The 20585-nt window shown below is 45.7% G+C and overlaps 1 protein-coding gene across 1 annotated transcript in view; it reads left to right on the top strand.

Moving 5' to 3' along the window:
• Nucleotides 1-20289, top strand: part of PHLPP1 (PH domain and leucine rich repeat protein phosphatase 1) — a 195939-nt gene extending 175650 nt beyond the window's left edge. The window contains 5 exon segments of the mRNA XM_084850512.1: nt 1362-1492; nt 7087-7191; nt 11224-11418; nt 15112-15340; nt 17984-20289. Of these exon segments, the coding sequence (XP_084706638.1) occupies nt 1362-1492; nt 7087-7191; nt 11224-11418; nt 15112-15340; nt 17984-19093 (1770 nt within the window). The 3' untranslated portion in view covers nt 19094-20289.
• Nucleotides 20290-20585: the final 296 nt, after the last annotated feature.

Genomic DNA, 20585 nt, shown 5'->3' with positions numbered 1-20585 from the left:
GTGTGTTTTGGATTTTTGTCACAATGTCACGCCCTGGATTAAATTCATTAAACATCTCTGCAATTCAAGAGGAGTGGGTGTTCTTTTGATCAAGTTAGGCTTTGATCATCCATAATACCTTGCCTGTGTTGCTTTTTTCCCTTTCTTTGCTCTCCCTCTCTGTTTTACTGTTATCACTAGTATTCCCACTATGCAGTTGAATATCTTTGGGAGTGTTCTGGTTCGTTGCCATTCGTTTGCTTTTCCTCTGTCACTTCTTAGATTTTGTTTGATTTTTCAGCGCAGAGTAGCTTTTGAATCTGCTTTTTAAATTAATAGCCTGCCCTATATGGAGGGCTTATGGTTGATAACAATCGTTCTGTCTAAATTAAGACGAATCCTTCTCCCCAAATGGCTCCTGATCTATGTACTCATGAAATTACTTTTAATTAAAACTCGCTTAACACTGATGTGCTCCATTAGCTTAAGGAGAATAATTACCCTGATAACACAGACAAACAGGCAAATCTCTTCTTATTCTACAACATGCATGAAGGTTGAAGTGGGGTGAGTGGAGGGGAAATACACATTTTCAACAATGTCTTGTGATGATGTGAAATATTATCGAAAGATTATTTCATGGAGTATGAATATTAAAAGGTGCCTAGTGCTTTTGTGATGCAGTCCTGTAGAACTCCCCACACTGAGGACAGTTTTGGCCTAGTCACCTCAAAAAGCAGATGAGGTAGTAAAACAGTGGGCAGAATTCAATGCTGCCCCCTGGGCCAGCGGGACCTACTGGTAAGGCGATCGGAGCCATGTTGCTCCCGAAGTGATCAGAATGGAAATGTTCGTTTCCAAAATAGTGCAGGTCAGCGGAGGTTGCAGAAGGGAGCTCCAGTGACTTTTCCCGTTCTGGAGAAAAGCATTTCTAGGGTTCCTGTAGGAAGCACTAGTTCTGTTGAACTTTTGGTGGGTCCCATGAGCACAGCAGAACCAGTGGAGGCGCAGCAGCGGTACTAGATACTACGCAATGTCTGGGCTGGACTGGTTCACACTTCAGGTGGGGGCTCCCAGGGAGTGCTCCCACACAGCCCCCACCCCCGTGTTCTTTGATATAGAAAATTAGATTTCAAGAAGGAAGGTTCTAGACTATACTTCTCATGGATGCATTTGTTTTTTACTTGAGAAAATGTTGCCCGGTGTGGGAGCATTCTATCATGTGAGCTCCTGCCTGTGGTCTGAAGTGCTACAGGCCAGACCCTGATTTACTACCATCTCTGCTGTAGCAAAAGAAATGTAGAAGGCCATGCAGTTGGAGCTAACTGTTTCTCACGTCCCCTCTTTGCTTTCCTCCTCTCTCTCCCTCCCCCTTTCTTCAGTGTGTGGACCTGAGCTGCAACGAGCTGACGGAAGTCACATTACCTGAAAACTTGCCTCCAAAGCTGCAGGAACTAGACCTAACTGGAAACCCCAGACTTGTCCTGGATCACAAAACCCTGGAGCTATTGAAGTAAGGAACCATCAGTTTTATTACACAGCAGGCAGAAGGGAACACAAAGCACTCGGGAAAGAAATACACCCAGTATATAAACATCAGGTGCCCATGATTTCAAAGGGAAAAAATGTGCTATTTTTTGTCTTCTGTTGCTACACTAGTTAAATGGCTGGCATACTTGCTGGGTTATGGGGTAGAGCTCCAGCCCCTACCCCACAAATGTCCCAGATGTTTGTTCCTAAGCCCTCTTCTTTCCACCCCAATAGTGCAGTTTCTCTTCTCCCACATCTCAGTTCATGTCCTGGGGATGGATATCGAGGCCTGCCTCCCTTTCATGAGATGTAGCTGGAGCAGCTTCTGTGGTCCGGAGGAGCTCTTGTGGTCACTGCAACTGCTACCATCATTCCTTTATTTGGCTCAGAGGGCCACTCTGGGCCCAGCACAGCCAGGGGAGCGGGGGGTTGCTGCTGCTTCATGCCAGTCTCTGAGCTTTCCAACCAGAAGATCAGGAAGCCAGTGTACACTTCTTGGTCCTCTTTTCTCAAACGCTATTTATATCCTGCCTTCTTCAGTTAAGGCGATATATCCAGTTCTCCCTCTTCTCCCCCATTTTATTCTCACAACAGCCCTGCAAAGTAGGTTAGGATGAGAGAGATGGTGACTGGACCAGGGTCATTCAGAGCCCAACAACATGTTATGCTTAGCATGTAGCTGAGGCTTGTATTTTGTTTTAGTCTAGTGGACTGGGAGTCTAATTTAGTCTAATTTGGATTGGGACCACCAGGCTCCAGGAGGGGAGGGTTAAACCTCCTTCCCACCCACGTTTTCCCCCCTGAAATTTCTCCCCCCTCCTGGGGGAGGGAGAAAGAAAAAAAGTCTTGATTGACCTCAGTAGAGACTTATTTCGTTTCTTAAACTCCTGTGCCCCCACCCAGTGGGTGGGTGGATTTCAGGGGTGGGGGGAACACTGGTGGGGGAAGGTTTATCCCTCCCAGAGCACAATGGTCTTGATCTGAACTGGGGCTGCACACATTTATACTAGAGTAAAACAAACCACAAGTCTCAGCTACATGCTACTCGATTAGTGTCATGTGTAGTTTGGCTCTCAGTGAGCTTCATGGCAGCGTGGGGATTTGAACCCAGGTCTTCCTAGTCCTAGTTCAACACTCTAACCAATATGCTATGGGGGCTCTACCTTAGTGACCAGAAGGGGCAGGGAAACCCAGCCACCAGGGCAAGCTGTACAAAGCACATTACCTTCTGTTGATAGGAATGACTGACTTGGCTGAAAACATTTGTAGAAAAAGAGATTACAGAGCCTTGGAGAAGGGGAGGAATACAAGCGAAGTTCATAAAGATGATGCCAGGTCGTAGGTGGCAAGAATTTTTCTTTCTGAATGAGCTGCACTTAAGGATAAGCAGGACCCGTATTCCTCACAGGCCACAGGATGGCAATTTGGTCAATTTCTTCTACAGACTGGAATTTACAGGAAAAACCTCAAGCTACTTATGCAGGCCCCAGAGTTCTTGTATACAAATACAACCATCTTCCGTATGGACATGCTTTTCGTCTTTCTGAAAGGATGAAAAGTTGTGTGGCTTTCAACAGAAAGAAGCACCGGTGTGCGCACATCTTCCCTTTTGACCCCCTCAGATACAGGGCAATCTAATTTCACCGACTCATGACGTCAAGCCCAATCATGGCAAAGTTCTCCCTCAGTGAAATTTATTGCCACCATTTAAACCCAAGACGATAACTGCTGTTGCTTTTTAATTTATGCTTGAATTGCACAATAGTTTCCTGTGACACAGTCAAATATTTCTGCAGGGTTTTTTCCTCCTCCTCCTCCTCTGAGCACTCCTTGAAGTTGGAGTTGAACGTTGGCCTTAAATGGCTCTTGTAACCTGCAGGTTCCAAAGGGTGAAATTGTCAGCAAGTTCATATCTATCTCTTCTTAAAAAAAAAAAAAGCCTTGTCAGAGTTCACTTTCCTCACTCCTTGTAAATATCTGCATTGCCTTTGAGCCACCTTGAGAACTTGTATAAACACACCCTGGATGAATTACAGTTGCCATAATACTGCTGCCTAGAACAGAACCTTCCTGCTTGGTTCGTCAGGCTGCCTCTTCAGATCCGTCCTGAAAGTCCACTTCTTTTGCAAAACATGCCCAGGCCCGCTGTAGACAGACCATGATGCCTGCAAGATCCCCTCTAGTCAGCACTGGTTAGGCCTCATCTGGAGTACTGTGTCCAATTCTGGGCACCGCACTTTAAGAAGGATGCAGACAAGCTGGAGAGGGTTCAGAGGAGGGCAACAAAGATGATCAGGGGACTGGAAACAGAGCCCTGTAAGAGAGACTGAAAGAACTGGGCATGTTTAGCCTTGAGAAGAGAAGACTGAGGGGAGATATGATAGCGCTCTTCAAGGACTTGAAAGGTTATTACAGAGAAGAAGGCCAGGATCTTTTCTCGATGATCCCAAAGTGCAGGACACGGAATAATGGGCTCAAGTGACAGGAAGCCAGATTCCAGCTGAACATCAGGAAAAACGTCCTGACTGTTAGAGCAAGACGACAATGGAACCAATTCCCTAGGGAGGTGGTGGGCTCTCCCACACTGGAGGCATTCAAGACGAGGCTGGACAGCCACCTGTCAGGGATGCTCTGACTTGGATTCCTGCATTGAGCAGGGGGTTGGACTCGATGGCCTTGTAGGCCCCTTCCAACCCTACTATTCTATGATTCTATTATTCTAACCAGTTAATTATCTCCTGCTCCCAGTCGTTGCCACACATCCATTGGGCCCTGTGCGCTTCTTTTACTTCTGTCCTGTTTTGTCTTCGGGCTCAGATGTTACACCACCCTTGCATAGCATTCCAACATGCCTTTGTGTGGCCAAAACCTAGAACCCTGGGCAGGGCTCTGCAAATAAGAGGCCGGCTTTATTTTCAGTGGCTCCTGCTAAGTTCTGTGGGGCAAAATTAAACAGGCTGCAGCTTGGGATGCCAATGAGAGGGATCTGAAGTTACTCTTCATTCTTGGCACTGGGTCACCTGGGGGAGGATCTCCCACATTCATGCCTTTGTAATTTTCTCTCATGTGATGTGAGTGGCAGGCATTGGCAGCTGGGAACAGTGTTGTGATGGGGCGAAAACAAGTGGCTCAGTCACCACAGGATTGCGGGGCAGGGGCGGGGGAGAAGTGAGGGACTGGGGATGAAGAAGAGACTGATGCTTCCCATCCTTACACATGCGTGTGCGCACACGCACAAAACATGATGACCATTTGCTAGCTTATAAGCAAAGGAGAGTTGTGGGGGAATCGCAAGTGGCTGTTTAGCTATCTATGGAGGGTGGTTTCTGAAGGGTCTGTCTATTTATTATATTTCTGTACAGCCCAATAAATAGCCAAAGCTCTCTGAACAGTTCTCAGCAATTAAAACCATAAGATACTACATAATAAAATACAATATAAAAGTTTCAAACTACAGCATAAATTAAAAGAAACACCAAAATAAAAGCTAGTAGCTGTGCAAACGTTTAAAATACAGTAAGGGTGCAATCCTATGCATGTTTAGACAGAAAAAAAAGCCCTACAACTCCCAGCAGCCACAGGATTGTGCCCTAGCAGATTTAAAACAACAAACTGGACGACTAAAATGCCTAGGAAAATAAGGTCTTCACCTGGTGCCAAAAACAGCACAATGAAGGTGCCAGGTGAGCCTCTCTGGGAAGCTCATTCCACAGTCAAGGTCTCACAACAGAAAAGGCCGTGTTCTTAGTAGCCACCTACCTCACTTCCTTTGGCGTGGGCTCCCAAATAAGGTCTATACAGCTCAGCCTTTCCCAACCTTTGGTCCCCAGATGCTGGTGGACTCCAATTCTCATCATCCCCAGCTAGCATGGGCAATGGTCAGGGATGGTAGTCTACCCATTTCTGGGGAAACAAGGTTGAGAGAGGCTGGGGGTGGGCCCCTTGTTTTCTCCATATATGATTATCTTGCCTTGTATTGGCCTCTGAACTGCTATTGTGCTAGACCATTCAGCAATTAAGCAGTTGCTTGGATCTCTCCCCCTACACGCATGCACGCACACACACTATACAGCTGTTGTGAACAAAAAGGGGATGGTTCCTTCCAAAGGCTGTATTATGCTTCCTGTGGGTTCAGATGGCTGAAAATTCAGACCAAAGGTTAACTACTACTTGGGTTATATACTTTCTTTGAAAGGGATGGGGAAGGGAGTAGATGACTGTTATAGTTATAATGTACTAAAAAATCTACAAAGGATTTCAGTGTGAAATATAGGGGCATTAGGGTGATTGGGTAGATCTGTGGGCGGCAGAGCGGGAGGTTCGGATTTACACAATGCCAAATGGAGATGGGGAGAGATGACGTAACAGTCTTCCCCAACCCAGTGCCCTGCTACCTGGGGAATAATGGGAGTTGTAGTTCAGCACATTTGGAGGGCACGAAGGCTGCATTTTAGAAATCTGAAAAGGTCCCTTTCATTTCAATGTATTGTTTTAATTCAGTTTTAATTGTGCCTGTAATACACCTTGAGTGCTATTTTTTTTGGTTAAAAGGCAGGTTGTGAATAAAATAAATAAATAAATAGCCTTTTTGGTTCAACGCCCCTTTCAGAATGCTTTGTCTGTCTAACACAGTATAGCAGGGGTGGGCAGCTTGTGGCCCTCCAGATGTTTTGGCCTACAACTCCCATCAGTAGTAGGCAGCATAGGCAACAGGGAGAGATCCATGGGAGCTGTAGGTCCCCAAGTTGCCCTCCCCTGCATTGTGGCTACAGTCCAGAGTAGCCTTCCCCAACCTGGTGCCCTCCAAGTCCCATCATCCCTAGGATGCAAAGCCAATGTTCAGGAATGCTAGGAGTTGTCGTTCAAAATATCTAGAGGGCTGCAGGTTGGGGAAGGCCGGAGTGTGTATGCACCCACATTTCCATGAAAATTTACCCCTCGATAAGCTGCCTTTCCAGAACCTTGAAAACACTGAACTTGGTTGAATTAAAAAACAGCCTGGGATTTGGTACAAGTGCTTTTTCAATGGAAAATTTGAGCACAGGTAGTCGTGGCATTTCCCCCCTTTTAAAAGCTCTAATTCCAAGTTTGAAAAATTGCTGTATTGAACTTCAGCATTTAAAGAGAAGTTTCAGGGTTTTGGAGACAGCAGCTAAAATTCAGACAAGCAGACAGGCAATATATGCCACTGGAACTCTGGACTGCAAGCTCTTATGGTGACTGTGCATCAAGTGAAAACTCCTAATAACACAAGACTAACATATGGTGTGAAATTGCCCAGGATGTATTTTGTTCTGGGATAAGATTGTTGTGCAGGTGGATCTCTATGTGAGCAGGATTATACATTGCATGAGAAGGATATTAAAAAAACCATTGAAATTTTGGGAATACAATGCAATCATCACAGAAAGTGGAAGAAAAACATTTTTATCTGTGTACACCTTCTGTGCTAAATACATTCTTAAAAGCTGCTTTAAGTATAGCAAGTGTAATGGAATAAGATAAGCAAAATGTACTGAGACTCTTTCCTTGGCCTTTGAAGCGCTCATTCTTTGGGTGGTTTGTTTTTCATTGTAGCAACATTCGCTGTTTCAAGATTGACCAGCCTTCATCCGGGGATGCCTCTGGAGCTCCAGCAGTCTGGAGCCATGGTTATACTGAAGCATCGGGAGTGAAGAACAAGTAAGCCCTTCGTATTGCCAGAAAGGCTATTCAGGTTTTATCAATAGAATAAAATCAGGGTGACAGGAGGGAAACACCGCTTTTCTTCTTCATGGTTTCTGTGCATCACACACGTGGGTTCTGTATCTGCAGAGCAGAGACTTTTAGGCAGAAAGCCGGCCTTCCCTCTTCCCAAGCATGCCTAAGGGACAGCATGTCTGCCTGTCCCCTCAGTTTCACTGGAACCTTCTGGAGCGGAGACTTTTAGGCAGAAAGCCCCCCCCCCTCCCCCCCGGCATGCCTAAGGGACAGCGTGCCTGCCTGTCCCCTCAGTTTTGCTGGAACGTTCTGGAGTGGAGACTTTTAGGCAGAAAGCCCTCCCTCCCTCTTCCCAAGCATGCCTAGCTGGAACCTTCTGGAGTGGAGATTTTTAGGCAGAAAGCCCTCCCTCCCCCCTCCCAAGCATGCCTGAGGGACAGCGTGTCTGCCTGTCCCTTCAGTTTCTCTTTGAGCACTGAAGTAGCACCAGCCACAAGAGCTTTCATCTGATTAACTTGCTGGATCTCCTAGTGATTGAGCTGTGTTTCTTATTTTTCTTTACACTTGTTTTCTTTCGTTCTTTCCCATCTTTAGAGTTAGGATTTTCCTTTCTCACGGGTGTAACTCCACCTTTCCGTGGCTTAGGGCCTTTTGGGCCCCATGTGTGGACTGTGGCGGCAAAATACTACCACTGGTGGCCACAACCTCTGCCCATTCTACTTGGGTGACAGGCATATGGTAGAATCCTGTGCACATTGCCAAGCATGACAGAACTGCTGTTCTCACCTTTGTGTAGTGCTTTGGGAATGCGCCCCACAAGCCTTGGATTCAGTTACAGCCCAGATCCCACCCACACGCTTGTTCTAAGCCACCCATTACAATGGCTTTGGCTTTGCTGCCATCCTCAGTACCACCCACATCAATCTTGTCCCAGCCATTGGTTCCAACCACCATTCCGACACTAATCGGTTGCTTCTTTGAGAGGTGTTTCTCTTCGGTGGTTATGCAGGGCTACTACCTGGTCCCAGTCCATGACATTTGTTAAGCACGATTGCCTTGATGTCTGGGCAAGAAACGATGCCTGCTTTGGATGGGCAGTGCTGTTGTCTATACTGATTTGACCACCCGTTCTCTCCTCCTCTTAAAATCCAGCGTAGAGGAAGTTTGCTTGTATCTGGAATTCTCTCATACCGTATTCTCAGGGAATGGACAGTATTTATTATAATTATTAGCTTATATTTAAAATTGAAAGAAGTTCATTCTCCACCCCCCGCCCCCCATAAGGGCATACTATGATCATGCTGGGTATGATGGAAGAGCATTTGCACGTGTGTAATTAGTTATAAAAACATCTGTATTTTTGTGTATATAATCTATGTAATATTAGCAGTAGGTCCTTCCTCCCATCTATTCTCAGACTGTTGTCTCGCATCTAATGGGGACTTTTCCACTACCCGCACCCAGCTTAACATTTCCCATTGATTCCTCCCACATCCTACTTACTTCAAGATCGTGAGCATCCCCACATCTCTGCTCCAATTTAAGATGTGTTTTGACAATAGACCTGCCTCCAGGAGAAGATTCTCGTACCTTGTACTTCCATCTCCATCAGAGGTCTCCACAGAGATTTGGATTCTCTTTTGCTTGTACAGCCTGTAGCATCAAGAGAGTGAGCATATATGGAAGGAAACAGCATGCCCGCTTGTAGTCCTGCTTGTGTTGGTCACCCCATCTGTAAAGGCATCTGTGGCAGACTCAATCCCACTTAGCTCAGAGGATTAGCTGAAAAGCTGGTCTTGTCTGCCTCAGAGATGGGGCCGGCTGAGGGCTCAGGGAGCAGATTTTGTTGCTCCTGTGTAAAACTTCATTTCATGAAAAGCTCCCAGCTGCCCTTCCCAAACAAGCATAATGTATTCTGGGGTTAGTAGTCCTTGTAGTGAACGATGCACGGCACGGGAGCCCCAACCACTACAAGATCTTATTCTGCCACCTCTGTCTTCTGGTATGTCAACAGTTTTCTCGGGCTCTGGGTTTTTCATCTTCCTCCTACTTCACCCACTCCCTCTCTGCATTCCAACTGCCTTGTGGCACTTTGTACTGGCATGCTGTGTGTGTTTTTTTTTTTACTGTTCTTGTCTTCTTCCTCTGTAGCCTGGCAAAACAACGCATGAACATCCAACGATTCTAGGTTCATACATCGGGCTCACTCAACACGCTAGGCCACCATGGGCTATCATGTTGTCTGAATGCAGTGCATTTTCTTCACGGTGTGTTAATGTGTTGTCTGAATGCAGTGCCTTTTCTGTAGGGTAGCCTGTTAACCATGCACTATGGTTTATTTTTCTCAAACAAGCCACCTTGAATACCCATTGCTTGTTGTTGGGTTGTTCAGGGTGTTTATCAAGCCACACTGCATGGTTAACGAGCAGCCCCACAGAAAACGTGCTGCGTTCAGACAACACGATAACCCACCCTGTGGAAAACGTACTGCATTCAGACAACATGATAACCCATGGTTCAACAACAACCCAGACTGGGTGGGCTAGCATGCTGTGTGAACCCAGCCAATGACAACCCATGGTTTAAATAGCCCACAGTTCACAACCCAGCAACAAACCATGGGGCTGTTTGAATGTAACACAGCTTTTGGCAGCAATTTGTGGGTTAATGAACCCACGAATTGTGGGGACATGCAGTTTCCTGTTTCCAGTAACAACCCTCTAATGTGGCATTTGAGGGTTGTTACCATGATGTCTGAACCCGGGCACTTGGGATTGTTCATGGGTTAAACAATCCTGAGTTAACCCATGGCTTGTTCTGGGAGTTGACGTCCAATACATCCGGAGGGCAGCTGGTTGGGGGAGGCTTGCCTAAGTCGTTTTAGGATTGCTCCTATTTCAGAAGTGTCTGCTGTTGCCCAGTGAGCTGCAATCGTCATCTGAAGGATTGTGTTGCATGGTTCCATTGTGCCCATTTCTTAAACAAGGCTAAAACAGATTTTGACATCTCAAGGGAACAAATATTCCAGGAGGCTAACAACAATAAAAGAAGAATATCCAGTGACTCTATAATTTCTCTTTGAAGCTGTCCTGCTATTTTCCATAGGAAGCTTTCTGAAGCTCAAGTCAACCACCACCAGAATTGTCCTCTGTTGATCTCATGCTTGGCAGTGTGGCTTTAAATTGGCCAAGAAGCACAAGTAATAATCACACTGAGCAACACTGACAGCGCTTGTTGAGGTCTAGAGGGTAAATGCAATTGCTTAAATGCAATTTAAGCTACAACGTCCTCTTTCCATCCCTCCTGTTCATTGCTGCATACTGAATAAGCCATTGAATGGAAAAACAACTGAGCTGACAATCAAGAGTATAACTGCATTCAGTTGGAGCGCTCAGGAAGGAACATGTCCCCTTGTCTTCTGGGTTGTGGGTGTTTTATAATTAAACCAGATGTTGGCTTTCTTTTTGCAGGTTTTCAGTCCTTAATATTGACTCTCAGATACTTAATTTTGCATAATGCAAAAAAAAACAATAAAAAAAGGAAAACCACTAGTATGTTTTCAGGGCTGTCTGTACCATGTGGCAGCTGTATAATTTTGGGAGGAGACATTTATGGGTTTCAAATTGGTCAGTTATTTGATTTATTACATGTGTAATTAAGTTGGAGAGAGAACAGGGTGATGCCATTTAATTTTATGTCTTGGGCACCAAAATAACTTTGGCCCCACCCTCTGCATTCCCCTGGAGTGTAATTTCTATGCAGATTTTTTGACAAAGTACTTAATTCTCTGTCTTGTTTTCAGGTTAAGCGCCTCTTTTCCTATTGGGCTCTGAGAGTCCAACAGACTTGTGTGCTAGACCAATTTCTCTTCATCATCTGCAAAATGGTGGTGTGATGGGGTGAAGCCTGCTGGCATTGTGGAAGAAACGGTGGTGTGGAAAATTCCCATGTGGAGTGCCTTCTTGCTAAATAAATTGGCGTTGCTTGTTCCCCGCCCCGCTTTGTTTTCCGCAGGCTCTGTGTGGCAGCTCTTTCTGCCAATAACTTCTGTGAGAACAGGGAGGCCCTCTATGGAGTCTTCGACGGAGATCGTAATGTGGAGGTACCTTATCTTCTGCAGTGTACCATGAGTGACATCTTGGCAGAAGAGCTGCAGAAAACCAAGAGTGAAGAGGAGTACATGATCAACACCTTCATTGTAATGCAAAGGTTGGCTTTTCTGTCTCGTGGCACTGGACTTCTCCCATCAACTCCACTTCCTTTGAATCCGTTGGTTTCCTTTCTTTCCTACTTGTCTTTCCCTTGCTCCTCTTGAGGGGAAATGTGAGATGTGGCAGCTCCTCATGCAATGCCACTGAAAAGCCCTTATCCATGGTGGTGTTTGGCACAGCTTCTCCATCATTTAAAAAGTCCTGAGGCTGTGCACAGGCCCATATGCATGCTGTGCACTGCTCATCACTGGGATACAGGCACAGCATGCATATGAGCTGACACATGGGTCAGCTATGGCAGCTGTGGACATATGAAACTGCCTTCCTCCTGAGTGAGACCATTGGTCTCCACGGCCCAGTTTTGTCTGCTCTGACTGGCAGCAGCTCTCCGGGATCTTGGCGAACATCTGTCCCGTCATCTGCTGCCTGACCACTTTAATTCAGGAATTGGCAACTTGTGGTCCTCCAGATGTTGGACTGCAACTCCCATCAGCCCCAGCCAGTATAGCCAATGGGATGATGGGACTTGCAGTCCGACAACATCTGGAAGGCCACAAGTTGCCCAGCCATGCTTTAGTTAGATGCTGGGGATTGAATCTGGCACCTTCTGCATGCAAAGCAGGTGCTCTACCCCTAAGCTATGGGAAGGGCTATTCAACAGAACCACACAGTGGGCCAGTTCGCACAACACAACAACCCACCATGGGTTAATTAACCCTCTAGGTGCTGGGTTGCATGCCATCTACCATTATGAATATGCAAACTCCAGCCAGGGCTTGTCATGTTGTCCAAACCCACATGCTGGGGGTTATTTGAAGGTTAAACAACCCTTGCATAACTCTAAAACATACCATGTGTCATGTGAGGGTTGTTTAACCCTGAAAAAAATGCCACCTCATGGGTTCAGACAACATGGCAAGCCCCGGCTGGGGCTTGCATATTCATAACGGTGCCCTGAAGGTTAATTAACCCATGGTGGGCTGTCTGTCGTGTCATCTGAACCAGATCATTCTGTTTTGGGTAACCCGTAACAGTCTTTGCCTTGGCCCCTAAGCAGTTCAGACATTCACGATAGATCTCAATGTTGTAGAATCTGGGCCTCTTTGTCTGCAATTGCTAATGTTTTAGAGAAGCAGTGTTGTGTTTTTAAGCCACTCCAGGCAACAGTCCTCTGGCTGCCTCCTTCAAAATGCCAGCATGGTGTTGGACAGTGGCAGGGGGACCTTTTCACCCATAGTCTGCTGATTAGCTCCTGAAAACTAGGCTTCCCCGCAGCCCTGTGTGCATTGACAGTGTATGTTAGAAGATACACTCAGCACTTTGCGGTGGCACACATTCCAGGCAAGATAACCCCATTTTCCCAGAAACAATAGTGACTTCACTGCTGCCTTTTCTGTCTGCATCTTGTCATGGATAAAAAAGAGTTGGCACCAGCACTTATGGCGTGTGTATCTCTTTGTTGTAGCACACCTTTCTCCATTCAATTTTCCAAGCCCTAATCTGAAGGGCTTTTAACGCCTTATAAAAATAAATGTGATATGCTTCTTCCTATATTCCCACCCACCCATAAACCCCCCCCCCCCCAGAAAGGAAGAGAAATGGCCTGTCCTATATACAGATATATCAATCATGAAAAATGTTATTTTCAGTTGCCTAACTCCCAGACTGATTCGTTGTAGAAAAATTGTTTAAATTGCAGCCTGAAGAGGCTTTGGGGGAGGAAAAAAAAGAAAGAAATGTTATAATGCAATGTTTATATAGGCTTGACAAACCTGAAATGATTTGGAAAGGCCTCATTTTTAGGAGATGTGTAGAATTAAAAGGATGTCAGTAATGTGCAGTTTTAATCATGATCTGGGTGTCAGATCAGTTCAGAAATCCTTATGCCAGTTTTTGATGATACCATACAGCAGGGGTCTGCAACCTTTCTGGACCTGTGGGCACGTTTGGGAATTTGAGAAACTGCTCTGGGCGCCACCACAAAATGGTCGGTGGATTGCCGCTTTTGTGTCTACCTGTGATGTCAATGGATCTTAGGCTGTGTCTTATTCAAGCAAAAACTTTTGTGTCTATTGGACACCACAGCATCACTTTAATAAGGGATTATCTAATGCAGCTAATTGCTGGCAGTGCCACACAGCTAATGCTTTTTTTAAAATATATGTTTTGGCAATGTCCAGTACTTGCTTCTTTTGGGGAGGAAGTGATTACACAGAGAAATGTTGTACTGGAACAGTCTTAAATATTCACTGATGTACACACTCTTAAATTATTTATCTGCTTCATGGAAATTAACAAATGGTCGTCATAAATGGATTCTCTGTGTCCTCTTGACAGCTAAAAGATTGATATTACAACACTGGAAGGATAAACGCTCACCTCCTATAATGCAATTGATTGAGGACCTTACTACACTTTCAACATTTGAACAGGTGGCATATAGTCACCACCTTCAAATAGATACTTATTTGGATATTTGGTCCACTTTTGTTGAAACCGATGTATAATTCTTAGAAAGTTATATATGTTTCATACAAGTCCATGCACGCATATTTAAAAAACGGGGGAAATTAAAATGTAAAAAAATGGGTGCCCACAGGTGCCGTGTTGGGGACCCCTCTGCCATAAAAGCAAGGAGTGCACAGAGCTAGAATTGGTGCCAAGAAGGAGTAAAGTAGAATATGCCTTGCTAGATCTATTTACTCATAGGCAGAAACGAGAGACACCCGCCACACAGACACACACATAAAACCCCACAACATTCCAGTGCTATCAAAATGTTTGGCTTCCCTCAATTTTTCAGATATTTTGCATTAGGAAAACTTTCAAATGTACATTGACTCTTACTTTCAGAATGTAGGAAGCTGCCTGATGCTGAAGGCATACTATTGGTTCATCTAGCCCTGTATTGTCTATTCCAGCTTTCCCCAACCTGGCACCCTCCAGGTGTGTTGGACTATAACTTCCATCATCCCCAGCAAATGCGGCGGATGGACATGCTGGCTGGGGGTGATCGGAGTTGTAGTCCAACACATCTGGAGGGTGCCAGGTTAGGGAAGACTAGTCTGTTCTGATTGGCTGTGGTTCTTCAGGGTCTTTCCCATCCATTTTTTATCTTATCCTCTGAATTGGGGATGTCAGGAACCCAATCTGGGATTCATGCAAAGTATGTGTTTTACCACCAAGCAGTGGTACCTCCCAAAATTTCAGGTGAAATTTCACTAGGGGTTCTACCAATAAGAGCATATTGTATTTTATCTGTAGCTCACCTGACTGCTTCATGGAACACATGGTATGGATGCCATTGTTTTGAACTGGAAATTCCTCACGTTCTATGCTGGATCTTGAAAATCGATGCTTATTTATTTATTTATTTATTTATTACATTTATATCCCACCTTTTTTCCTCTTTGAGGAACCCAAGGTGGCGTACATAATCCTCTTCCTCTCCATTTTAGCCTCACAACAACAACCCTGTGAGGTAGGTTGGGCTGAGAGTCTGTGACTGGCCCACAGTCACCCAGTGAGCTTCCATGGCTGAGTGGGGACTAGAACCCAGATCTCCTCGCTCCCAGTCCAACACTCTAGCCACTACACCACACTGGCTCTTTCACCACCTCTAGTGATCTTTGTCATTCTGTGCCCCCTTTTAAACCGCAAAAGAGCAAATGTTGATTTCTTGACATTTCAGGAAACTTGGAACTGCTGGACAGAAGCTTGGAGGCTCTGCTGTTCTTTGCCATATAAAACATGATCCAATAGACCCAGGAGGATGCTTCACGTTAACTTCTGCAAATGTGGGGAAGTGCCAATCCGTTCTCTGCAGGAATGGGAAACCTCTGCCTTTATCCAGGTCTTACATGATGAGCTGTGAAGAAGAGCTAAGGAGGATCAAGCAGCACAAGGCCATTATCACAGAAGTAAGAAACTGGATTGCTGGGTGGGCAGGAGACCATAGGGGGATGATCTGCAGGTTGCAGCTTTGGAAAGGAGAGCGATGAAAACTAAATTCCTTTCTGGTTGTCTTGCACCAGTTTTAAGCTGTAGTGGAAAGTCAGGGGCTGTAATAGAACTGAAACAGCTTTGTCCCCTTCCATAATGCTGTAGTATTGGTTGCCTTCTTGCTCTGTTTATCTGTGCATAGCCTGCTGCTTAAAATAAACTGAGAGATGGAGGCTCCTCTTCCCAGAGGAGAAACTGCTTGCCTTTGCATTAAGAGCCAGGCTGGCAGAGCCCAACGAAAGCAAGGGTGTCCCATCCTCTGGTGTCTGCTATGGTGCTTTGGATCATCCCAGGAAACCAATTTGAAAGGGTGGGGACTCCCAGGTTCTGACTCAAAGGACTCGATTACTAATGTGTTCTGCAAATGAGGTGCACACACTTTCTATGGAGGCAAACATAAAATTGAAAATAAGGTATTTTGCTGAGGAAGAGGCCTAGATGCTGTGTGTTAATTCATGAGAAAAACTTGGTCTCTCTCAATGTGGTCTCCCCCCAGAGAAGACATCAAGTATAGAGGGATGAATGACACACTGGAGGCATTCAAGATGAGGCTGGATAGCCACCTGTCAGGGATGCTTTGACTTAGATTCCTACGTTGAGCAAGGGGTTGGACTCGGTGGTCTTATAGGCCCCTTTCAACCCTACTGTTCTATGATTCTGTGTTTCTATGAGGGCTGCTTCATGCTAATGGATCCCATGGATGCTCACCGATCATGCATGTGGTGGAGAGCAGAAGTTTTTCACAGTTGATCTCGTACATGGGGAAGCTAAATACACATCTTGCTCATCCATTAAGGGTTATATGAATGTATACACCAGATCTGTAACTTGTATCTGGTCGAACAGCCTTCCCTAATCTGGTGACCCCCAGATGTCCTGGGACTACAACTCCAGCCAGCTCCAGCCAGCATGGCCAATGGTTAGGGATTATGGGAGTTGTACACCAAAACATCTGGAGGGCTCCCCCCTGAGGAAGGCTGTGGAAGAACTTTGAAGCAGTCCTGAGGCTAAGCAGCAACTGGTGTGCGTCTGTGTGGGGGGGGAGGCAGGGGAGAGCCTGCTTCATCTTTTCAGATAAAGTACATAAACATGCATAGCTGTTATATGTATGCATTGTAACCATTAGAAAAGGGAGAAAGGTCTGGAGCTGTTTACATACCATCTCTGTTTTAAATCTCCCCAGTCAATCAACTGTTTCGCCCAACGAGTCAAGAGAACTAAAAAGGAAGCAATATGTAGGATAGTGTAACGTCCAGGAGTGTGTGATATTATTCTGCGTATAAAATGAAGAAAGGAGTCCCAGCTCAAGCTTAAATATGTCGCCCACCTCACCCATTTCTGCTGTTTGTTTCTCATATTATTGATAGCCTATGAAGTTAATCAGATATACAGGAGACTACTTAAAAAATAAGAGGTTTCTCACTGTTTTACTTTCCTTTCATGTCTGTTCCAGCAGACACAAGGAAATTAGTCAACATAGCGTGTTAGAAACTCCTTGTTCTTAGCTTGATTTGCTTGGATCATAGCCCAGCCCAAACTTGGGGACCTGAACATATACATAGTATTGTTTTCTCCAAGACCTGTAGTTTTAAACAGTGTTTTCCCTCTTAGATGTTAATCCTTCTCCCTTTGGGAATTGCCATATCTAAAGGAGAACTGTATTAAGTAATTGGGGCATGTGAAAACATTTTCACTACAGCACAGCTGACTGAAAACAAACAAGATTCCACACTCACCAGCCCTTGCTCTCTGCCTGCTTGACGTAAATCTCTGGTTTTCCCAAGTGTAGATGAATAATTTTGGGTTGGTATGGCGGAGGAAAAGTAAGCTAGAGCCAAAAGATCCTCCAGTTTTTTGTAGACAATGTGTGTCCACAGATACATTTCTGTAAAACATTAAATGCATCTGGAGCAGAGTACCAGTTGTGACTAGTGATTACATCCTTAGTTCAGTCCTTTTTCACCATGCCATTGATGGCCATGTAAGTTGAGTGTGAGTGTGTGTGTTTGTAGGTCAGGGGTCAGCAATTTGTGGCCCTCCAGATGTTTTGGCCTACAGCTCCCTTAAGCCCTACCCAGCATAGCCAGTGGTAAAGAGTGATGGGAGTTGTAGGCTAAAACATCTTCCACACTCCTAGTGTTGGCCTCTTAGCAGATACTGTCAACATACTTGCATGCCTCGGCTAAAACATGAAGCATTGCCATTTGTGTTCAGTTGTGATATCAAATGAGCATTTCCTTGACTCTGGACCATCAAGGCATGCCAGCAACTTTTATCTCCATCTCAGAGCTTGTCAGTGAGCCAAAAATGATGAGCCAAATGAACAGGAGCAACCTGCAGCTCCAGATTCTTGAACCCAGCTCTGCTATTGCCCATGTAGAAGTTTTATTTTCTCACACTATTGTAGCCCCTTTTCTGAGGTGGCATGAGGACTGCAGGTTTACAAAGGCACCCTTGGGAAGCCTGCTTGGCTTCTCCCACTCAACCCCACAAGCATTAAGAACTGGGTATTGTTAAGAGCTAAGCATTTACCATAATAAATGTATCCTCCTTTGTTCCAGGATGGCAAAGTGAATGGTGTGACAGACTCCACGAGGATCTTGGGATACACCTTCCTTCACCCGAGCGTGGTCCCTCGCCCCCACGTGCAGTCCATCACTTTGACTCCTCAGGATGAGTTCTTCATTCTGGGCAGCAAAGGCCTGTGGGACAGCCTCTCTGTCGATGAAGCTGTGGAAGCCGTCAGGAATGTGCCTGATGCCCTGGGAGCAGCAAAGAAACTCTGCACGCTGGCCCAGAGCTACGGCTGCAACGACAGCCTCAGCGCTGTGGTGGTTCAGCTCAACGTCACCGAAGACAGTTTCTGCTGCTGTGAGCTCAATGGCGTCCCTCCTCCCAGCCCCGGCATTTTCCCCCAGTCTGTCAACGTCGTCATTAAAGATAAGCCTTCCGATGCTTTGGGGATGCCCTCCTCTAGCAGTGGGATGGCGTCCGAGATCAGCAGCGAGATCTCCACCTCAGAAATGAGCAGTGAGGTGGGGTCCACAGCCTCCGATGAGCCGCCTCAGGTAACCATGAATGAAAACAGCCCCGCCTACCCTAGCGAGCAGCGCTGCGTGCTCCACCCGGTCTGCCTCTCCAACTCCTTCCAAAGGCAGCTGTCCAGCGCCACCTTCTCCAGCGCCTTTTCAGACAATGGCCTTGACAGTGACGACGAGGAGCCCATTGAAGGGGTCTTTTCCAATGGCAGCAGGGTCGAAGTAGAGGTGGACATCCACTGTGGCCGTGCGAAGGAGAAGCGGCTCCTGCTGCAGGCTCCCGCGGAAGCCAGCGACGAAGGCATCGTCATCAGCGCAAACGAGGACGAGACGTGCCTCCTTCGGAAGGCAGACCCTTCTGCCACAGGTACCATGGGGCGCCGCCGCGGCAACGGCTCCGTGGCCCCTCAAGAGAGGAGCCACAACCTGATTGAAGTAGCAGCCGACGCGCCACTCAGGAAAACGGGGGGCTACTTTGCAGCCCCAGCTCAGCCAGATCCAGACGATCAGTTCATCATCCCACCAGAGCTCGAGGAAGAAGTCAAGGAGATAATGAAACAACACCAGCAGCAGCAGCAGCAGCGGCAATACCAGATGGACCAGCTGCCCGATTATTACGATACGCCGCTATGACCAAGCTTCCCGAAACAAGATAACAAGACGTTGAGAGCTGGAGGCTCCTAGGTTTGTATTACACTAGCAGGGTGGGAAGAAAGAAAGCTTTTGTTCCACTTTCTCTTCCAGACCCTTCCCTTCTACTGAGAAATGCAGCTGCTTCTTGTTTGTTAGCTGTAATAATCACCTATTTTTTTCTTTTCTTTTCTAGTGATGCTTCACCGGTTAGAATTAAAAACTAGTTTAACTCTTCCCCTTCCTTAACATATCAAATGTAAAAAATAAAAAAGCGGAGAAAAAAATAAAAATACAAAAGGTTTAATATATTACAGAGAAAACTGATGATGACATTGATGTAATATTTTTAAAAATTGTTCTGGTTCTTTGGGGGGGGGGTCTGTTTGGAAAACAGGGCAGTATTGCCAGTGCTAAATGATTAAGTAATATTGTAATACTGTATTTCTTTGAGAGAAAAAAAGGCTTTTTTGGTCTTGAAAATGGATAGACATTTGTAGAATTATGGAGACTAACTCCTAGGAGTTGCTTTTACTCTTTCAGGTGACTTTAAGTCACTGAGATTCACTAATTTTCTCTGAGAGAACAGCTGATTGGGAAATTCCTGTAAATAACTCAGTGTTGTATAGTGATGCTTCAAATGTTTTGTAGTCTGGGCAGGAGGACGCGACCTGATAAACTGACACTCACCCACCCTGGGTGCTATCGCATGTACATCCAAGTTCTCTCCGGCAAGCTGTGATGCAACCGAACCTGAGGGCAGGGAAATCATATAAGCATGATGCTCTCCCAGTGGGTTAGCTGCTTTGAGGAGTATGGGCCCTGGGTGACCCATTGTGTCTATGCCACCATTTCCAGTCGCCATCTCGGTTGGCTGGGCCCAAGTCACCAAGGGTGTGTTTGCTCACCTGTGAAATTGCCCCTCAGTGATTTGATTCTTTGGGCTAACGATCTGCATAAAGTCAGCAGGAGCATTAGGTGGGTATTGGGGCCACAAATACCCGAGTTTTTGTCTTTCTTCACCATTAACTTTTGCAGGCACATTTTTGTGTGTGTGAGCCTCCCTGCCACCACAACCAGCATGATTGTATAGAGTTCATTTACTGTAGATCATTTACATACCAAGAGTTATATTAAAGAAGAATGCACAAATGAACATGTCATAATTTTTGTTATAATAAATATAAAAATTTACAAATACTTGCAGCCTGCTGTCATGTCTAGGCATGTGTGCACACATACATACATACAGGTACCACTCTGTATGTTTGATGCTGGATAAGTCAGGTTCTCACATTCTGTATTACAGCAATTACTTGTAGAACTAATCTGGCATGGCTGTGTTCTCCATAGGGCTCTTCCCCACATAGAAATTGAAGAATCCCCCTGTTGGAATTGCATGGGTGGGGGAGTCCATATAGTTAATAGAGAGAGAGCGGGTAAGGAAGATACTGTGTTAGCAGCAAGATGAGATAGTGGAAATGTAGAGTAATGG

This window comes from Heloderma suspectum, chromosome 4, assembly GCF_057233095.1.
Source record: "Heloderma suspectum isolate Gila_16-S chromosome 4, 16-S_ref, whole genome shotgun sequence".
In the NCBI taxonomy this organism is placed as follows: Eukaryota; Metazoa; Chordata; class Lepidosauria; order Squamata; family Helodermatidae; genus Heloderma; species Heloderma suspectum.
This window is presented reverse-complemented; position numbering and strand designations above follow the sequence as displayed.